Source organism: Podarcis liolepis (assembly GCF_965112155.1).
Source record: "Podarcis liolepis genome assembly, chromosome: Z".
Taxonomy (NCBI): domain Eukaryota; kingdom Metazoa; phylum Chordata; class Lepidosauria; order Squamata; family Lacertidae; genus Podarcis; species Podarcis liolepis.
Genome location: NC_139570.1, coordinates 8,356,387 through 8,374,981, shown reverse-complemented (window position 1 = coordinate 8,374,981; position 18,595 = coordinate 8,356,387). Strand labels below are relative to the sequence as shown.

The window sequence follows — 18,595 nt, the reverse complement described above, 5'->3', positions numbered from 1 at the left end:
GCATATATTTTAAAAATATACAAAATAAACAGATGAAAGAATTAAGTAACAAACATGAGGCTTTCACTGTAAAGCAAAATGCCGCTTTAAAACTGGCTGAAAACTACCACAACGGTTTCTTTCACATCTTTTGTGACTTTGACATGTCAACTGTGTAGCAGTGAATGTGGCAACTTCCCTGGCTCTTCATAAAATCCAATCATTGGTTATTCAATGTCAGAGCTCGCTTTTCATGCTAAGTATTTGCTTAGGTTGGGGATGAGAGAAGAAGGCCCATATATGATGTGTTCCTTTACTATTTGCTTGGATGCATATTTATTCTAGCCCCATTTAACAAAAAAGGTGGAGAGCAAATTTCAAATTCCTTCAACAGGTACAGGAACGGCACGCTAAACTCAAACCCTTTAAAGATTCCAACTATCCTGTCTTTGATCCCTTCATAATAGAGCTTCTCAGCATTGCAGGTGCTGACCTGTTTAACTGCAATACAAACAGGACAAACTGAAATGAGCAAACTATAAATATGGCTATAAATGCAATAGTGGGTAATAATAAATGAAGTTTTAAAAGTTGGACTTGACATACCAAATGTAAAGGACTTTCTTCAACTACTGGCACTGACGTCCTTCACAGGTTTAAGTAGCCAATAACTCTGTCCCATGGTTTCTCCTTTTGGAGATGATGATTAATTAATTAATTAATTAATTTCTATACCATCCTTCATCTGAAGATTGCAAAGTACCGTAGTTTACAATATAGAAACAAAAAAAGTAACATAGTAAATAAAAACACACACCCCACAGAGAGTTTAAAAGGCCTTAGCCAAAGGCCTGCTTAAAGGGAAACATTTTCACCTGCTGCTTAAAGCTATGTAATGAAGGTGCCAGGCGAGCCTCTCTGGGGAGAATATTCCACAAGTGGGGAGCCACTGGAGAAAAAGCTCATATTTGTGTTGCCACCCTCCAGACTTCTCATGGAGGAGGCACACAAAGAAAGGCAACAGAAGATGATCTCAGGGTCTGGGTAGGTTCATGTGGAAAGAGGCGGTCCTTGAGGTATTGTGGTCCTGAGCCATTTAAGGCTTTGTAGGTCAAAACCAGCACTTTGAATTGGGCCAGGAAACTAATTGGCAGCCGGTGCAGTCAGGCCAGGATTGGTGTTACATGCTCAAACTGTCTTGTCCTGGTGAGTAACCTGGTGTCTGAATTCTGCACCAGCTGAAGCTTCCAAACCATCTTCAGAGGCCACCTCACATACAACATGTTTTCATAGCAGCTATTTTAATACACACCAGACCACGCCTTTTGACTGTTAACTAGAACTAACACACTCTTCTCCCCCACCCCACCCCATCCCTCGTATCGTATTATTTAATTCAACATGTCATCTAACATGTCAATGAGGCCAGCGCCTGTTCTTCTGCTCTGTTGGTTTTGTAGCAGTTATCATTGACCCTGCTGAACTCTCAGTGTATTTTGGTGTAGAAGATGCTTATTGCAGACTTATCCTTTTTTGTTTTTGATTGCATATCGAACAAAACATGTGAAAGGTTTACAAAGGACAGTATTGAATGAGAGATAATTCAAGTGTCTCCATCAAAATCTGCCCTCTCCCGAAATAAGAGTGTGTTAAGTATACCTGGCAAAGCCATTCCTTCTTAGGTTATAGTGCTACTCACTCATTTTTAGAACCTCAAAACCATCTTGGCCACGTGTTTTCTCATGCCATCATAAAGCATGAGGTGTTCCTATTTTGCTTGGGCTGTATAGTTCAACTAATGCATTCCTTCTGGTGGCAATCCACTTGCTTCAAATAATCCCATTGGATGACAGAGAAAACTCCCAAGTAAGTGTGCATTACAGTTTTCATCTGCAGGAACAGCAAAAAGCTGGCAACCCCCCAAAAAATTACTATTATCCTACTATTCCCCTATTAAAGTCTACACTTCACACAATTAGACCATTGTAGGAAGTTACTCCTAATCCCTCTATGATGAAATACAAACAGTTAACCTAGGTAGACAAGACAGGAGGAAAGGAAAGAAAGAGGTTTTATTCTTCAGTCCACGTCATTCTGATTTTCTCTATTTTAAAAAGGGGTGGGGGTTTTCCAGTCTGCCCTCTGTTTCATCGATGGTAACCACTGTAGTCTGCCGCTTTGGGTCCAGCTCCTTTGGAAGCAGAAGTAGCATTTGAAGCACAATTGCAATTAGGGCAATGGTGGTATGAAGGAGTTCGATGATGATGGGAAGATCTTGACATGGAAATGGCAGAAGCCGCTGCTATCATGGGCATGGAAAACCATGGATTACAGAACGGGAGTAAACTGGCCCAATGAGCCTGCATGGCAGATAAGTCTGGGTACATGGTTGGGAAGGCTGGCAACCCCATCACCGGTGCAAAGGGGCTGTTGGGTACAGGAGGTATGACATGATACAAAGAGGTAGCAGATGTAGTGGTGGTCGAGTCTATGTCATGTGTGTTGACTCGAGCATGATTGGTGTGCTGGGGCAAATGGAAAGGAGCTAGCTGGTTCACTTTGTTGTCATTGTCCTCCGGGGCTGCCTGCTCAGAGGACCTCAAAGGGGTTGGAGGGGAAGCAGTGTATCCACTTCTCAGCCGGGCTGCTGCTCCAGCAAGGCCCTTCGGCATAGTAGGTTTTCGGAGTCCAGCTTTGTGCATTTTGTCCTTTGGGGAAGCTGCAAGGAAGTTACTTTCCCTAGTAGCAGGTCCCAGAGTAGTTTGACCTTCTGGGCTTCTTGACCTGCTCTTCAAGCAGCTTTCACTGAAGTCCTCATCTAAGGAGAAAGCAATTGGTGGTGTGTTTTTGATCCCAACTCTTCTCTTGCACCTTGCAAGAAGGTGAGGACAGCCTCTCTTAAAATTTGGGTTGTGGTAGAACTGTAACTAGAATAAAAACAGAGGAAGAGATGGAGTTAACATAAGGTTTCAAAGAGAAATGCAACAGTGAAGCAATGCAAAATGACAGTCTCCATTGCGTATGTTTCAATTTTCACACAATGGCTCTGAAATGTGGGATTTTGCATCCTACATTCAGTTCTGTAATCTTATAATTATGAACTGAGTTGGTGGAAACTGGCATAGAGTTTGCTGCAAAGCGGGAGGAAGGAATTTGGTGGCGCACACGTTGTCAGCATAATGCCTTTGGGAGGCTTAATAAAAGGAAACAGTAGCTAAGTGATATATTTTCAAAACTTGAGTACAGATCTTGTTAAATGTACTATGAGCTCAGAAACTACAAAGGGAGTGGATGTATTGTTCTGAAGAATCTAGACTTAAAATCCAGAATATAGGTTTTTCAGATTCAGGTAGGTAGCTGTGTTAGTCTGACGCAGTCGAAATATATATATATAAATGTCCAGTAGCACCTTAGAGACCAACTAAGTTTGCATGCACACAAAAGCTTATACCCAGAAAAACATAATTGGTCTCTAGGGTGCTACTGGACAATTTTTTAATTTTTTTAATAGGTTTTTCAGATTAGGGTCCTGCCCTAAAAGTAGGATGCTAGGGATTAATGTCATAGGGAATCTGTGGCCTGTTTCCACATTAGGGGTAATAGGCATGGCCCTACTAACTACTCTGTCCTCTGTCCTCCCCCACCAGCCCAGGGAGTAGCACTGCCTGTCAGTTTTCTCCTTCTTAGTGTCAATGTTGTCCTTGCAGAACTCAGCAGGGAGGAAGATGGAAACAAAACTAGGAATAGTTGGCTCTGACTCCACTTACCGTTGGTCTCCCTGCTTCCCACCCTACCACATTCCACTGAGCACCAGCCACCTCTTCATAGAATTCTTGAACAAGTGCACATATTAGTTGGTTGCTGTAGCAAATAAACCATTTTGTTTGTTTGCAACTAAATTGGAGTCAGAAGCATAATAGAAAACCTCTAGTCACGTATCCTACATGCCTTCTGCACTAAGAACTTTTTATCTGTTTGGGGAAACAGTTGCAAAACTAGATGGTTTTTGTTTGCCCATATAGGGACACCTTTAGTATCATAATTTATCTGAAGATGAAGTGCCTAGAACATTCCTGAAACAAGGACTGGCAGTTACTGGTAAAAAGTGTCTTTCTCCAGTCATGAAGGGTTCAGGATGCTTGGTTGTCAATTTGAATAAATGCCATTTTTATATTTATTATTATTCCCCCTTCTTTAACTCAATGGGCATAGTTCAGCCAAATTTAAATGCTTCTATATCCCATTGGTTTCAGTGAGAGATACGCACGCAAACTGCATCCTATGCACATTTAACTGGGGGTAAGTCGCAACAGACACCCATAGGATTCTATTGTAAATTTTTCCTGCTGTAATAAATGGTTTAGGAGTGTTTAACTTTTAAGAGACAGAATGTAAATCTGAAATGCATTGATATAACTTCCATTTATCCAATCTAAATAATGTGCTGTTTTGTGCAGTCTGTGCACAGCATTAAGCTCACACAGAATGTGTTTTGCTGCTATATTTAGTATTCACACTGAACAGGCACTAATCTTACGATGACATTCCTGAGCAATTTCCATTTGCGTGAATAGCTCTTCCTTCCGGATATTGTACCGCATAGTTTCCCTCTCCCTTTATCAAGGCCTTTCAATTATTTTGCTTAGTTGATTTAGTAATCAACATTCATCTCTTCATGGAATTCTGAGGCCACCTCCTACATGTATTTTGAGATTTTGAACCTTCCCATCACAAGAGCCTTTACAGAACTAGCTTTCATTCTGTTTATATTTAATGTGCCTCAGTGTTCACATCTACAGGGGTACTGGCTACATCCAAATTTGACTTCAAAATCGAAAATAAATACCTAGTAATCTTTAAATGAGGTAGTGCAAAGATTCAGGGAAGTAAGCTTTCTTAAAGAAATATAACATTAAGGATTGCAAAGGCATCATAGAATTATAGATGCAATGCAAGAATAAGCTGGTGGGCTGTTCGGGAATCAAACCCATGACCTTTTCATTATCAGCACCATGCTCTAACCAACTAGAGTTGTGCTCTTACACTAACTGCAATGTATAATAGCCAGCCAGCTTTTTTTTTTCTGTGCAAGTTGCAGTCCCTAATTGTAAAGTACAATATGAAGTACACTTTTCCAATTTATCCAGAAAAGCCTCTTGTCACAGCAAAAGTTGGAGTTAGCTTTTGAGAAGCTGCCATAATGAATCATGAGCGGCCTGGCAGAGCATCACTCAGATGCCTTGAAGAGAGCTTGTGAGAATTAAGAGCAGATACAGAATGAACTGTATTCATTGTGAGTGGCATATAGTGAGGATGCTTTTTAGCTGGTTATCTTAGGTTTCAGTGGATTTGTCAGTCCCATGTTGAATGAATTTATCTAATTCACGACAATTAAATTAACCCCTCCTTTTCAAATATGTTTAGCAGCTTAAAAAGAAAAGGAGGTAAAAGCTTTGAAGTAGGCATTATTGTGTTGTATTTGAGGAATGGGGAAACATTAGCGACTTTCTGGATTAACCTAATTACTAACACTACATACATTGTCTCAGTTGTGTCCACTCAATTGTGTCCTGGCCTTGAAGTAGCTCAATATCCACTATTTTTCCTCATTCTCTTAAGTACCTGTTTCCATTCTGTATTGCTTTTTTCCCTTTTCTGGAGAATGACTGATCTTGCACAGTATTAAACGCAACCAACCTGTGAACTTTGAGCAATGTCTACCTTTTGAAAACCACACCATGGTCTTACCTTGCTAAATGCATAAGCAGCTTTTTCTTCTGCTAAAAATTCGACAAGGGAGGCAGACCTTTGAAAATTCTGTCTCATCTTGCTAAAGCCATAGAGATTGAGCTGACGAATGAAGCTTTTCATACAGTCAGTTTCAAAAATGCGCAGTGGTCCTTTCCTCTCTAGAACCTCCTTTTTAAAAAGTTCTTCATCTATCACTACACAATTCCCATCATCATCCCACCACAGTGACTTAAACTGATCACTTTCAACAATTTTCCAGAGTTTCTTTGGGAAAGTGAGGGATAGGAAATCATTGTCTTCAAGAGAACCATCATCACAGAGAGCAAGCCGTGGTCTTTTTGCCCAGGGTCCATCATTCAAAGCCTGAAAAGCATTTTCTTCTATCATAGACCTCAAGACTGTGTCACCAGCTGCAGTTTTATCATGCAACGGAGTAGATGAAATTGAGATTGCAGAATGAACTATTTCATCTTCAGCTGAAAAGTGTTGAGTCTGTGCAGCAGGAAGGTCCATGTCTATTTCTCTCTTCTCGTTCTGGTAATTTTTTTCAGCTGTAGCCATTTATACTATTAGTCAAACCATGCTGATAAGGCAGCAGCAGGCCTATTAAAAATGATGCTAGCTTGTAGGGAGCTTCAATAGGGAGTTCTAGAACATCACAATGAGACCTATCTTGTGCAGGTGTGACATCACAAAATGAACTCTGGTTTCCTAGCGAACGGTTTCATAATGACTGAACAGTATTTATGCATCTTCACTGAACAAGGAAAATTAGGACAAAGCCTATCAAATATTTGCCTTAAAATATGCACCATAAAAGCACCACTGGACTTTTCCAAGAGTGAGGGCACAAGCAAGTTCATACTTCCATTTTTTAAAAAAGAAAGTTTGTTTGTGTAATTTCCTGCACTTGGATAAAGGTGGTTTTACTCGAGGTGTTGCATGAATGCTATACAAAAAACCCCACCGCACACTCTCTTAAGAAAAGTGAATTGTGTCAATACCACCACCGCATGTAACACAGTTCAGAACAAAATTGGGGTATAATAACCCCAGAAACTGGAGTTATTCTAGGCTATTTCAATCTGTAATTTTATAGTAAGGAACAGAAAGCTAAGAACCCACCCTTCCTGCTCTTACAGAAAAGGAAACATTTTTGACTTGCTAGATCCACCTTGTTCTGTGTAGCGTAATTGTACATCCTCAATTACAAGCAAAAGTTCATTAACAATTTAGGTGTAGAGTGACAAACACTACTTCAAGTCTCCACTCCCTTCAGCTAATACTATTTGCCTAATACATACACCAAAGTTAAACACTAGGTGCATACTGAACCTTGGTTAAATACATAGCTTTATGAGAAATATGGTTACATGGGCTTAAAATTTGTCACCTGGTGAAGACGAAATCTGTTCCAGGCAAGCTTGTGAAGGAGGAAGCAACTTCTCATTTGCTATTCCAGTACAAGCCCTGCCTGCACTGAATTTTCTATCATTGTAAATAAACCGTTCCTTTTTCAGACAAAGGAAGTTTTATGCCAAATTTCAAGCAACTTTATTGTATAGTAACAGAAAAATGGCTTGGGTTAAAAAGTGTCCTTCCAAACATGGAATGGCTGTTTCCAACCTAGCTGAAGAATGGAGCATGAAAAAGTGACCCTAAATGCAAGGAAACTCTTCCATGTAGTCAAGATTCTTTCACAAAGCTCTTTTAAAGATCTGCTAGTGTTCATCACATGGCTGTGTCTTTATCCATTATGTTTTTGATATTATAATCTGAATATTCTAATGCCCCCTTGAAAAATTGTGGCACTGCCCTGCTAGAAGTCTTCTGCAAGTGTTCACAGAACTGAACCACCAAGTTTTTGCTTTCTGCTCAGTTTTTGAACCGAGCACAATAGGACTTCTTAAGTTGATTTTTACTATTGCTGTCATTTAGAACCTAAATGGTAAATCTAGAGAATGCCCATGCCATCACGAAATGGCTTATAAATGAATCCTATGTCATGTATTTTTCTTCCATTAAAGATCAGGAATTTTACCAAACAGAATATGCTTTTACCAAACAGAATATGCTACTTCATCATGGGCACATCCCAACCCTGGTTCCTAATCAGGGAGTTTGGAAGTATGTCTATGAAACTATTGAGTTATTATATGCTTTGTAGAAAATAGAGAGCTAAGCAAGCAATACAGGATACTTTATTGACCAGCCAAAAATTTGGAGACTGAGAAATAAGATTAACGAACAATTACATTTTAACAAAAGTGGAAAAGCAACTTTTCAAAAAGCTAGTACTTTCCCTTTTCCTCTACAGTACAAAGATTGTGGTTATTTACACAATAATTTACATATCTTTATCAAGGTAATTTGATCCATTAACAGTGGAAGAACCTAGAAGTCCTACCTGAGAACATGCTGAAGCACAGTGTTCATGGTTTAATAGTGAAATTAAGAGGCTAAGGAGCATGCTGATATACCACCGTGTGACTATGGTATATTAACATAAATGGAAGTTGAGTGTACAGATTGACACAAAATTTGTCGCTCACAATAGATTATGCATTTCACACAGCCCTTTAAAAAAATACTTTTACATATTTATACTGTACAGTTTTAAAATATATTACATTGCCAAAATTCACATAAATACTATACAGGCAAGCTTTAATTAAAACAAAGCAGGAAGATTAACAAATAAAGCCGCATTTTCCACTTCTCTAAAACACTGTGGGTACAATCCAGCCCACAAGTTACATGTGTGCAAAGGCCACTGATTTCAACATGGCTTGCCCATCTGTAACTAGGCAGGTTTGATGCTCATTAGGTAGGATAGTTATTTTAAATTCTTAATTGTACTGTGTAAAAACTTGGACTTCGTAGCTAACAAACTCTGATGGTTCAATGCTCACGGCCAAACCAAGAGTATATGCCATAAACATGAGACCTGATAAAATGCTTTCCATTTGTGAACCTTATCCCAGCAATTGCATTCTCATTTGTTTTACTGGCGTGGTATTTCATATGCAAATACACTGAAACTCTCTAATTATATTAAAACAAATCTACATTATCTACATTACAAGCCATTAAAGCAGACACAGCTATCCATAAACAAAAATGAAGGCATGACATAAAAGTTGGCCACTGATTCCCAGTTGTGATTTAACAGGGAGTAGTCAGTCCTAGCTATGTGCTACATGGCCGAGTTCACTTTTAATCTGGCATATCAATGTTTAATTTGGGAGGCGGTATAACGTATTTCCCAGGACTCTGAGTAATGACCACTCCAGTCTTCTTCCGAAACATTGGAGCTATTTTCGGAGGTTCTGGGACAGGGGTTTCTTCTGCTTCTTCATTATCTTCATGATGCAGATCGTAAGAAATATTGCCATACTCTCTTAGGAATGGGAAAATTTCAAGTAGAAACTGACAGAAGTCTTTGCGGATTCCAAACCACCCTGTACAAACAAAGGATTATTGAGACCTTCAGTCTAAAATGAAACTGACCAAAAACCAAGAAGCAAAACAAACAGATCTCTTTCTGCTGCACGTAAAAATGACAGGATGTTATTTCAATATGAGAAGAACAAGGAGAAGGCTTCTCTGCAGAATACTTACAATGATTGCCTCCTTTCTGTCCAAATGTTGTTGCCATTAAAGTTATCAGTGAGAGCCAGAGAGGAACAAATATAGGTATATATGAGAATGTATTGTGTCCATCCAATCTGTGCACAAGCAGGATCTAGAAAGACAATCAGGGAGTTTCAGTTTCAAGCTTAATACATCCCCTTCCTTAAGAACACAGGATTATTTTAATGTCCTAGGCACCAATCTAGCAGGTGGCTGAAATTCCTAGGCATCATGACCATGAATGTGAAATTTTTCCAAACCTAGTAGGAACCCAATTCTAGACATTATCTTACATTCACAGGTCTCATAGGGCTAGCAAACCTTTCAGACAGCCATGTGTCTGTTTTCAAGGAGGCCTTTTTTAGTCATGACTGCGTATTTGACACAGTTTGGTACTGGGTGGAGAATACCGACAGCCTCAGTAGTTTCTAGTACTTGCAACTACAAATATAGTTTGAAAATGTATTTGAAGTTGCAAGTACTAGAAACTAGTTGCAAAATAACTCTTTGCAACTAGAAGTGAAAGAAGCTATGCAAGATGCCTATGCAAAAATGTGCTTAGTATGTACAATTTACAGAGATCACAGAAATCAGGCACTCAATACTCATTGTTATGCCCTCCCAACACTAAGACACACTTCCCATTTTGATGTGAAAATCTTATTCACAACAGCAGCTCCATTTGCAACTGTGACTGCCTCTAAAAAGGCACACTATTAAAAGAACTGTGAATGATCTCCCAGACAATATTCCAACCTCATAGTTTTTTGCTTACTTCAAAGGTGAGTAATGGAACTACAATTGTCATCCAACTGATGGCCATTGTTATGTGAGTTCTTCTTTGCTCAGCAATCACATCCATTGAGCGTAAGAATAGGACTGACCAGACAATGTAATAGAGCACAACCAAACACAGAAAGGACATCAGGATCCACAGAGGGACACAGACAACCTGCGAATAAAGTAGGGAGAGAATGCTTTCACTTATCAGTCAAAAAAGCTGCCCAGTTTTCCTATGAAGGTAGTACCAGTTCTGAAATTTGTCATCGTGTTTGAAAATCCTTTCAGTGCAGCTCCTTTAAAACCAAACAGAGACTCTTTAGCTTTAACAACAGTCATGCAATCAGATGAACCTACCTCAAAAACACACAGTACTTGGAACTATAAATCTATCTCCTCCCCACCACAGCTTTAAGAAGTTTTGCCTTAGTACAATACTTAAACAAGATTTATTTTAAAAGATGAACTTTGCTTCACTTGAAGTCTAAAACTTAGAGAGGAGTTTCTTCATGTATCCATATACTAGAAAGTGGTGTCGGGTGAGGGGTATAATATAATGGAGATATCAGTCCGGGCGGGGGGGAGGGGGCAACTGGTTTCACAGAGCTTACAGTGTCAATATTGTCTTCATATGGAAGACACATTATGAAGCAGGAGACTAAGATAAAACCACCACTAATGTGCTTGATGTCTTTCAATGTAATTTTCAGCTTACATTCTGAAGACCATATCAGACACACATCTGAAAAGGAGACCTTTATAGTTTGTCCTTGCAGCACAGAAACCCTTATAATGTCTTATGGACATCATGGCAGCCTAAATTTCATTTACTGTTTATTCTGCTCACGTCTTTCTTCATCTTCTCTGCATGAAGCGTCTTCCAAACTCTTTGTTATTCATCCGAGGCCCTCTGAATTCCCACCAACACCTGAATAAGTACATGGTGACCACAAAGAGAGCTTTCTCATCCACCGTACCTTAGATGTAGAATGCCTGGAACTTACTTATGGATTTCAGAAAGCAGGCAATTTTTTTAAAAAATTGCCAAGGTATTCCATTATGTTTTTATCACAAGTTTTAAGGTTGCTTTATGATTTTAGTGGTATTTTTGAGGATTTTGCTACAGGTTATCTGCTTTTCATTATGATTTTGCCGTACTTGTTTTTTAGTTGTATGTCACCCTATTAATAAAAGTGTGGCTTGTAAATTGAAGAAACAATAAATACAGAAGGCTCACCTACTATTTACGATGCATCTTAAGGTTTGTTAAAACAAGTGGTCAATTTGCTTCGTGGATTATTGCTCAGGTTTCCGTGTATGCCATAATTAAAAAACCCATTTTCCTTAGATAGTCATCACACTTAGCATTTGCATAAAACCTTAAACCTTTGAAAATATCATTAAAAATGAGCACAGTTTACGTACAAGCCATGGCCACTTGATAATTTCATCCAGTCGGAGTGCAATGAATATGAACTGGAGAATATTGACAGAACACAGGATTTCCAGCTAGGAAAGAATAAAAGCAGGCATGTCAGAATCAAATAGGGTTTCATCCCCACCCCCCTAGAATGCTACCACAGTCAAAATACTCTCAACACAGCACCTGTACATAATTTTTGAGCTAAACATTTTGCTCCTTGAATGCAATTATTATGAGTGTGCCACCACAACTGAAACATAAACAGGAAGTTAATAAGGCCCTTCGGGCATTCTAGCCTAGGGGCCAAATCTGGCCCAGTAGGCCTCCCAATTTGTCTCATGATGCCATTTTTGGGAAGCCATGCCCACCCTGCACCTGACATCATACACAATGTCCTGCCTACCTGTCAAATTTGGCTCATTGGGGCCAGGGCATGCTGAAACTAAGAGTGTGTTCTGTGGTTTTCCATAGAAAACCTGTCTGGGACAGATAAACCATATGACTTAATTTGGAATGTAACACCAAGCCAAAGTATGGTATAGCTCAGGGCAGCAGGCCTGAAGTAGGAAAGCCACCCTGATCAACTCTCTAGGAGCCAGCACAATTACTTTTCCATGCTAAGCAATATAATATGATATAATATATACATCTACTAAAAATTTATTTACAACATGGTTCAAAAGAAAACTGAGATAGAAACAGAAATTTTCAGTTTATAAACTTGAATTATAAATTAGAGCCCTCAACCCCCACCACAGCACTCACCCACCCATCCAGCAGTCTCACCTCCAGAGATCTGTCATGCCGAAAGCCCCAAACACAAGCTGCAACGGATACTGGAGACACAAAGAACAACGGCATAAAGACTAGAAGCCAGAAGCGGGTTCCTCTCTCAATCCCATCACAGACTAGCACTTCAAACATCAGCAGTAACAAGTGGATACCAACTGCAATTAACATGGCTTTGAACTCCACACATGTTTCTCCTTCTGCACTAAAGGGGGGGCAGAAAAAATATATATAAAGTATTATGTTAGATGAACAATACAACTTTGTCCACACATTCACGAGGATTTGACTTAGCCTGCTCTCTACATATTACTTATACTTTCTGCAAAGATGCTATACCCTTATGGGAAAAGGTCACCTGTTGTGTTCACGGGGTGTACATAGATAAGTAACCACAGGATAATTGCTAACATGCCATCTTCCAAAGTGGCACTAACTGCATAGAGGACTTGTTTTTTTGGTTAAGGTCATCTACTAAACTACCATGCTCCTAACCCCATCTGAAAAGCAGTACTGCGAGGGACATAAGATTGTGTAGCAACAGGGCCCACACAAGCACTCTCAGTGGTTATACAGTGGTACCTCAGGTTACATACGCTTCAGGTTACACATTCCACTAACCCAGAAATAGTGCTTCAGGTTAAGAACTTTGCTTCAGGATGAGAACAGAAATTGGGCTCCAGCGACGTGGCAGCAGCGGGAGGCCCCATTATCTAAAGTGGTGCTTCAGGTTAAGAACAGTTTCAGGTTAAGTACGAACCTCCGGAACGAATTAAGTACTTAACCTGAGGTACCACTGTACCACAAATTTTACATGAATTAACCCACAGATGATTTAAATACACAAAAAGTATATTACTCTTACCGATACTGTGGGTTTCGTGCCCATACTCCAGTTCCTACTGAGGCGCCCACAATTACCATCAACTTCCACAGCCATATTGGAGCAAACACTGCCCAGTAGCTCCACTGAATCTTGTCATCCAAACGAAGAGAAAGCAAAACTGAGAAGAGCAGCAGGCAGGCATAGATAAGAAATTTGCTGGGGGGGGGATTAAAAAAGAGAGAGAATGATTTATTTATACACACTAGATTGGGGGATTATTTTTCCACTTGACGGGGACAGAAGACCCTCTTCCACATGAGAAATGCCTCAGATGGCCATTAACCCACCTCTATTTTTGAAGACTAACCTCACAACAAAAGGAAGCGGGTGGCGCTGTGGTGTAAACCACAGAGCCTAGGAACCTGCCAATCAGAAGGTTGGCAGTTCAAATCCCCGCAACGGGGTGAGCTCCCATTGCTCGGTCCCTGCTCCTGCCAACCTAGGAGTTTGAAAGCACGTCAAAGTACAAGTAGATAAATAGGTACCACTCTGGCGGGAAGGTAAACGGCGTTTCAGTGCGCTGCTCTGGTTTGCCAGAAGTGGCATAGTCATGCTGGCAACATGACCTGGAAACTGTACGGCGGCTCCCTCGGCCAGTAAAGCGAGATGAGCGCCATAACCCCAGAGTTGGTCACGACTGGACCTAATGGTCAGGGGTCCCTTTACCTTTAACCTCATAACAGGGTATGTATTTGCTTTTTCCCTACTCCATCCCAAGGAGTTAGGCAAGTAATGATGAGTCATAAAATTCAATCCACAATAGATTAATTCCATTTTACCTCGTAAAAAGCAGTATGTTTTTAAAACCCAGCTGTTTCCCCACAATATTCATACTTTCCTGGAACTAATTCTATTCAATGTTTTTTTTAAAAAAAAAACCAAACAAAAAACACTTTTCTGGTTTTCTCTTTATAAGACTTAAGCCTTCCATAATTTATATGTCCCAGTTTTCATTTGTTGCTCCAAAGAAGTAATAGATAGGGTGTGATGTACAAGCTAAGTGACATAAAGCTCTACTAGCAACTTAGTCATAATAGGAACCTCGGGATACAGAGGTAGAAAACCTTTGAACGCTAGTTGTCACGAGACAAACAAGGCAGGGTTATTCCTTTCAAGCAAGTCTGTGGTCATCCTGGAAGCATCTGGCTAGCCACTAATGGAAACAGGATGCTGGATTAGAAAGACCTTTGACTGAAACCAGTGCAGCATGTTTCAAAAAGTCCCTGTATCAAATCTCACCTCTTTAAGTTGTTTTAGTCAAATCACTCTCTGTCAGCCCATAACTACAATATTGGAGAACCTGAATGCTGGCTTGCCTCACAGGGCTGTTGTAAAGATTACCACTTTGAACTGGAGTATATTAACAAAAACCACTAAAATGCCGTAACCACACCTACTCCACAACTGAACTTTGTATTTAAACCACAGCCTGGCAGCCATGACATAAATAATGAATTCCATGCAGGTGAATAAGCAGACTGGCAAAAGAGGGATGGAGCTCTTCATTCATCTGATGTCATCAGCACAGAAACCAAGCAGGCTGCCAGAAGTGGGATGCCACCTGTTCTGTACCTACTACAGAAATGCAGATGTTGAAGGAAGGATGGACCCGTTTCTTTTCTGCCGGCAGACTAGTAATTTTTATTACAGGCACCCCGCCCCTCAATTTACATGTGTTCAGTACGTGCGCAACTGCGCATCGCACTGAACCCAAGTAACCCAAAAAAAGAATCACAAAAAGGGGCTAGGCAGGGCAACGTGTTCGCAGGCTTTTCCAATGGTGTTTAAAATTTACGTGATTTCACTGTGCCTCAGAAGTAATCTCCAGGTAAATGGGGGGTTGCCTGTACTCACCTTATTTACAAGGCCAGTGTAGCTGACAGCATGGCCTTGAATCAAGCTGGGCTGGGTCTCAAGTCTCCCTTCAGCCACAATGATTCCAGGATGGCTGCAATCTCCCAACTTCATGTAGTGTCCATATTTTTAGGTATTTATAACTCACACTTGCATCTTCCTACGTGAGCTTCTAGAAGGAAGATGCAAGTGTGAGTTATAAATACCTAAAAATATGGACACTGATGGCTTTGTGGAAAGCTCTTCCAATCATGCAGGTCACTCAATTTTCACTGATCCCCCTATAACTACTACGGTCTGCTGTGCAATATTCCATGCTCTTCCAGGGAGTTTCCTAACCCTAAAGTACCGTTTTTCAGGGGTCTGAAGCTGGTAGAGAGACTGGCAAAAAACATGTGCTGCACCTTACACAACAAGTTACCCACTCTAATAAAGCTACCATTGGTTTTAACCTAAGGAGATTCTCTTTCATGTCACTGCATCCATGCTTAAAAGGAACTCTCCTTAGGAATGCAAGCACATGAGCCCTACTGATCAAACCAGAAGCCCATATAGTCAAGCATCCTGTTTTCCATGGTAGCCAACCAAACGCCTGTGGGAAGCCCACAAAAAGATGGAGTATGTCTTTTCACCTGCTGTCCCCTAGTAACTGGTATTCAATGGTAGGTAAGCATACTAGCAGCCAGTGAAAGCCTTATCAGCTCCATGAATTTATCTAATCGCCTTTTAAATCAAACCGAAGTTGTTAGTATGTCATACATAAATGGAGCTAAATGTATTGCTTTTCTCCCCAGCAGCTTAGCTATGGGAAATACTTCTCTCCTGCATTCCACTACCCCAGATACTTGCTTCAAGTTCAGGAACACCTTTTACCACCCCAGGCTCCATGCAGCATCCGCAGCTACCAGCCAATAGACCATGGAACTTCCAGCTACAAAGGCACCATACTTTTCAATGCCACACACCCAAATACTATCCTGTGCTCCTAGGAGAATGTTATGAATGTGTATATGCATACCACACACACACACACACCGTCAGCTCATGCCCCTCATGCTTAATGAGAGATTCTCTCCCCCACACAAAAAAATTAAGTTGCTTTGGATTGCCCCTGGGCAAGATAAAGCAACTAGTAATTTTATTTTATTTTAAAAGAAGAGATGTCATGTGGCAAGATGAAATCTCACATTCTAAAGCATGATTTTTGTGCTGATTGCACTTCTGCCTGCCTGCCTGCCTGCATGTGCCCCTTGGGAGGCCAAACCATTCAGACACCTCACCCTCACTATGTAACCAGCATCACCAAATGTCAAATGAAGAAAAAAGCATTTATAGTCTTGTGGTTCCAGCCTGTACACTCTGCCACATTCAAAGGAAGATATCTATCTCCACATACTTTGTGAAGTGGGAGCTTGTCCATGTGGAGGCAATGTTCATGAAGATCTACCAGGCTACTAACTGGTTTAGACCAATCCACAAGGACCTAAGAGCAGGTCTTGTTCAAAGGTTTAAAGCTCTAGGTTTTAGGAGGTCAACTGTGTATCTGATTTAACTTTGTATTATTGGGGGCACTCTCCCAACAGTTTGACTTCACTGTCAGACGACAGACAGATGTCAACAATTGGGGGGGACGTAAGCGGCCTGCTTTGTAATTTGAAAGCAATTAATAATAATAATAATAATACCCCGCTCATCTGGCTGGGTTTCCCTAGCCACTCTGGGTGGCTTACAGTACATAAAAAACATAGTAAAACGTCAAAGACTATGTGGGGATGTTATGTTAAAATCCATCGGGAGAAGCAGGCTCTCTCATCTGACAAAACTTTCTGGTTTCCATTTCGTCTGCTTTGTGTATTTTATCTTCAGCAATAGCTTCAGCAGGACGCGATAGATGAACAAATTATGCCATCCATATATATATATATATATATATATATATATATATATCGGTTTATAAGGTATAAGCACTGGTTTATGGTTTGTTTTTTAAAATGCCATCCGTTTTATTTTATTTACTTCGTAAGACATGCACCACTTGATTGTTTTAAAAAAGGAGAGAGAGAGACACCCCTCGAGGCGGTTTGCAACACTCTTCCCTTCCCCGCCCCAGTAAAATCGAGGAAAAATTCACAACACGCGGAAGCCGAAATGCCAAAAAGTGTTTAGGATTCACCTCGGCTTCCTCCTAAGCACCTGGGTGGGCTTCCCACCCCCCACCCCCGATTAGCAGGGGCCGAAAAGAGTACAAAGAGCAGCGAAGGCGCCTCCTTGACCTCAAGTGGCAGGGAGTTCCGACGGTGCGGGCCAAGGAATAGCAGCCATAAAAAGAACAATAGGGTTTCTCGCGAATAACAATAGCCGCCCCTCCAGCCCTTCCGAGGCCCCTCTGAACCCGCGCAGACCCGGCCTCCGCCTCGGCCTCACCTGGGATTGAAGTCCTGAAACAAGCCCCTCAGGTTCATGGCGATCCGCCTTCCGCCGCCCTTCTCACAGGGGGCGCATCGCGGGACCCCCCCAAAAAATGTCCGCCGCCCGACAGCCGCCCGCCCTGTCCCGTCCCCTCACAGCGGCCGGGCCGCACTGCGCCTGCGCCGCCGCTCGGATGCGCACGCGCGGGATCTCGGAGGCTGTTCCCAGCTACCCCTCCTCTCCCTACTCCCTTGCGCCCAAGGCTGCTTTTTTCCCCCTCCTTCCCCGCCCACCACCGAAAGCTCGTGCCCCGCCCACCTCCGCCGGCTAAAGGCTTGGGAAGGCAGTGCGCGTGCGCGGCGATCAGGCGCCTGCGCCGTGAGCGCCGTCGAAGCTTTGCCCGGTTGCTGCGCAGGGAAGGGCAAGGGGATAAAAGGTTTTTCTAAGGAACTGGGGAGGGAATCGCAACATAGGTTAAGGGACCACAATCTAGCGCCCAACCCTGTCCCCGTGCAATGCAGGAATTTTTTTTTGCCTAACGTGAGGCCGGAATCCACGACTCTGAGATTAATGCTCAACCGGGGGTCTGGGTTAAAGGCGGATCTGCACGGATCCTCAGGGATCCTCCACTCTTTAAAAAATAACTCCAACAAATCCAGTGTCAAATCACATCTGAAAGGCACGCCTACAGACTGGACTATAAAAAAACGTGGACCCAACACTTAGCCGCCCTGCAGCACCACAAAAACATGGATCCTCATGAGTTCATATGATTTTTATATTGAAACAAAATAAAAACACCATGATACTCTACTCCACGTGTCTAAGGGCAGAACCAAAAAAATCAGGCATCCACTGTTTCATGGTACCGCAGTGGCGCAAAAACATGGTTAAAAAACACGGATCCTCATGGATCCTCATGATTTTTGCACTAGATCAGCCCAAAGTCACCATCAGATCAAATATCATGGCCATTGTCACAGCCTGCACCACAAAAATCACGGATCCACAGCTTCCTGGCGACACCGTGGCCCAAAAATGTCTCTTTGAAGCATGGATCCTCACGTTTTTTCCATTGCGCCACCCCAAAC

The 18,595-nt window shown here is 41.5% G+C and overlaps 2 protein-coding genes across 2 annotated transcripts; both read right to left on the bottom strand.

Annotated features, from left to right (window-relative positions):
• Positions 1 to 2,032: 2,032 nt before the first annotated feature.
• On the bottom strand, positions 2,033 to 6,529 carry LOC310698806 (heat shock transcription factor, Y-linked-like). Its single transcript, XM_083486496.1, has 2 exons — positions 5,728 to 6,529; positions 2,033 to 2,906 (listed from the first exon to the last, which is right to left on the bottom strand). The coding sequence occupies exons 1-2, from the start codon at positions 6,289 to 6,291 to the stop codon at positions 2,127 to 2,129; spliced, it is 1,344 nt and encodes a 447-aa protein (XP_083342622.1). The 5' UTR covers positions 6,292 to 6,529; the 3' UTR covers positions 2,033 to 2,126.
• Positions 6,530 to 7,915: 1,386 nt separating this feature from the next.
• Positions 7,916 to 17,755, bottom strand: TMEM185A (transmembrane protein 185A). The gene is made up of 7 exons (XM_083486556.1): positions 17,520 to 17,755; positions 13,221 to 13,397; positions 12,353 to 12,560; positions 11,569 to 11,652; positions 10,139 to 10,315; positions 9,352 to 9,475; positions 7,916 to 9,191 (listed from the first exon to the last, which is right to left on the bottom strand). Exons 1-7 carry the CDS (start codon positions 17,555 to 17,557, stop codon positions 8,947 to 8,949), a joined length of 1,053 nt encoding a protein of 350 aa, XP_083342682.1. The 5' UTR covers positions 17,558 to 17,755; the 3' UTR covers positions 7,916 to 8,946.
• Between the last annotated feature and the right edge of the window lie 840 nt (positions 17,756 to 18,595).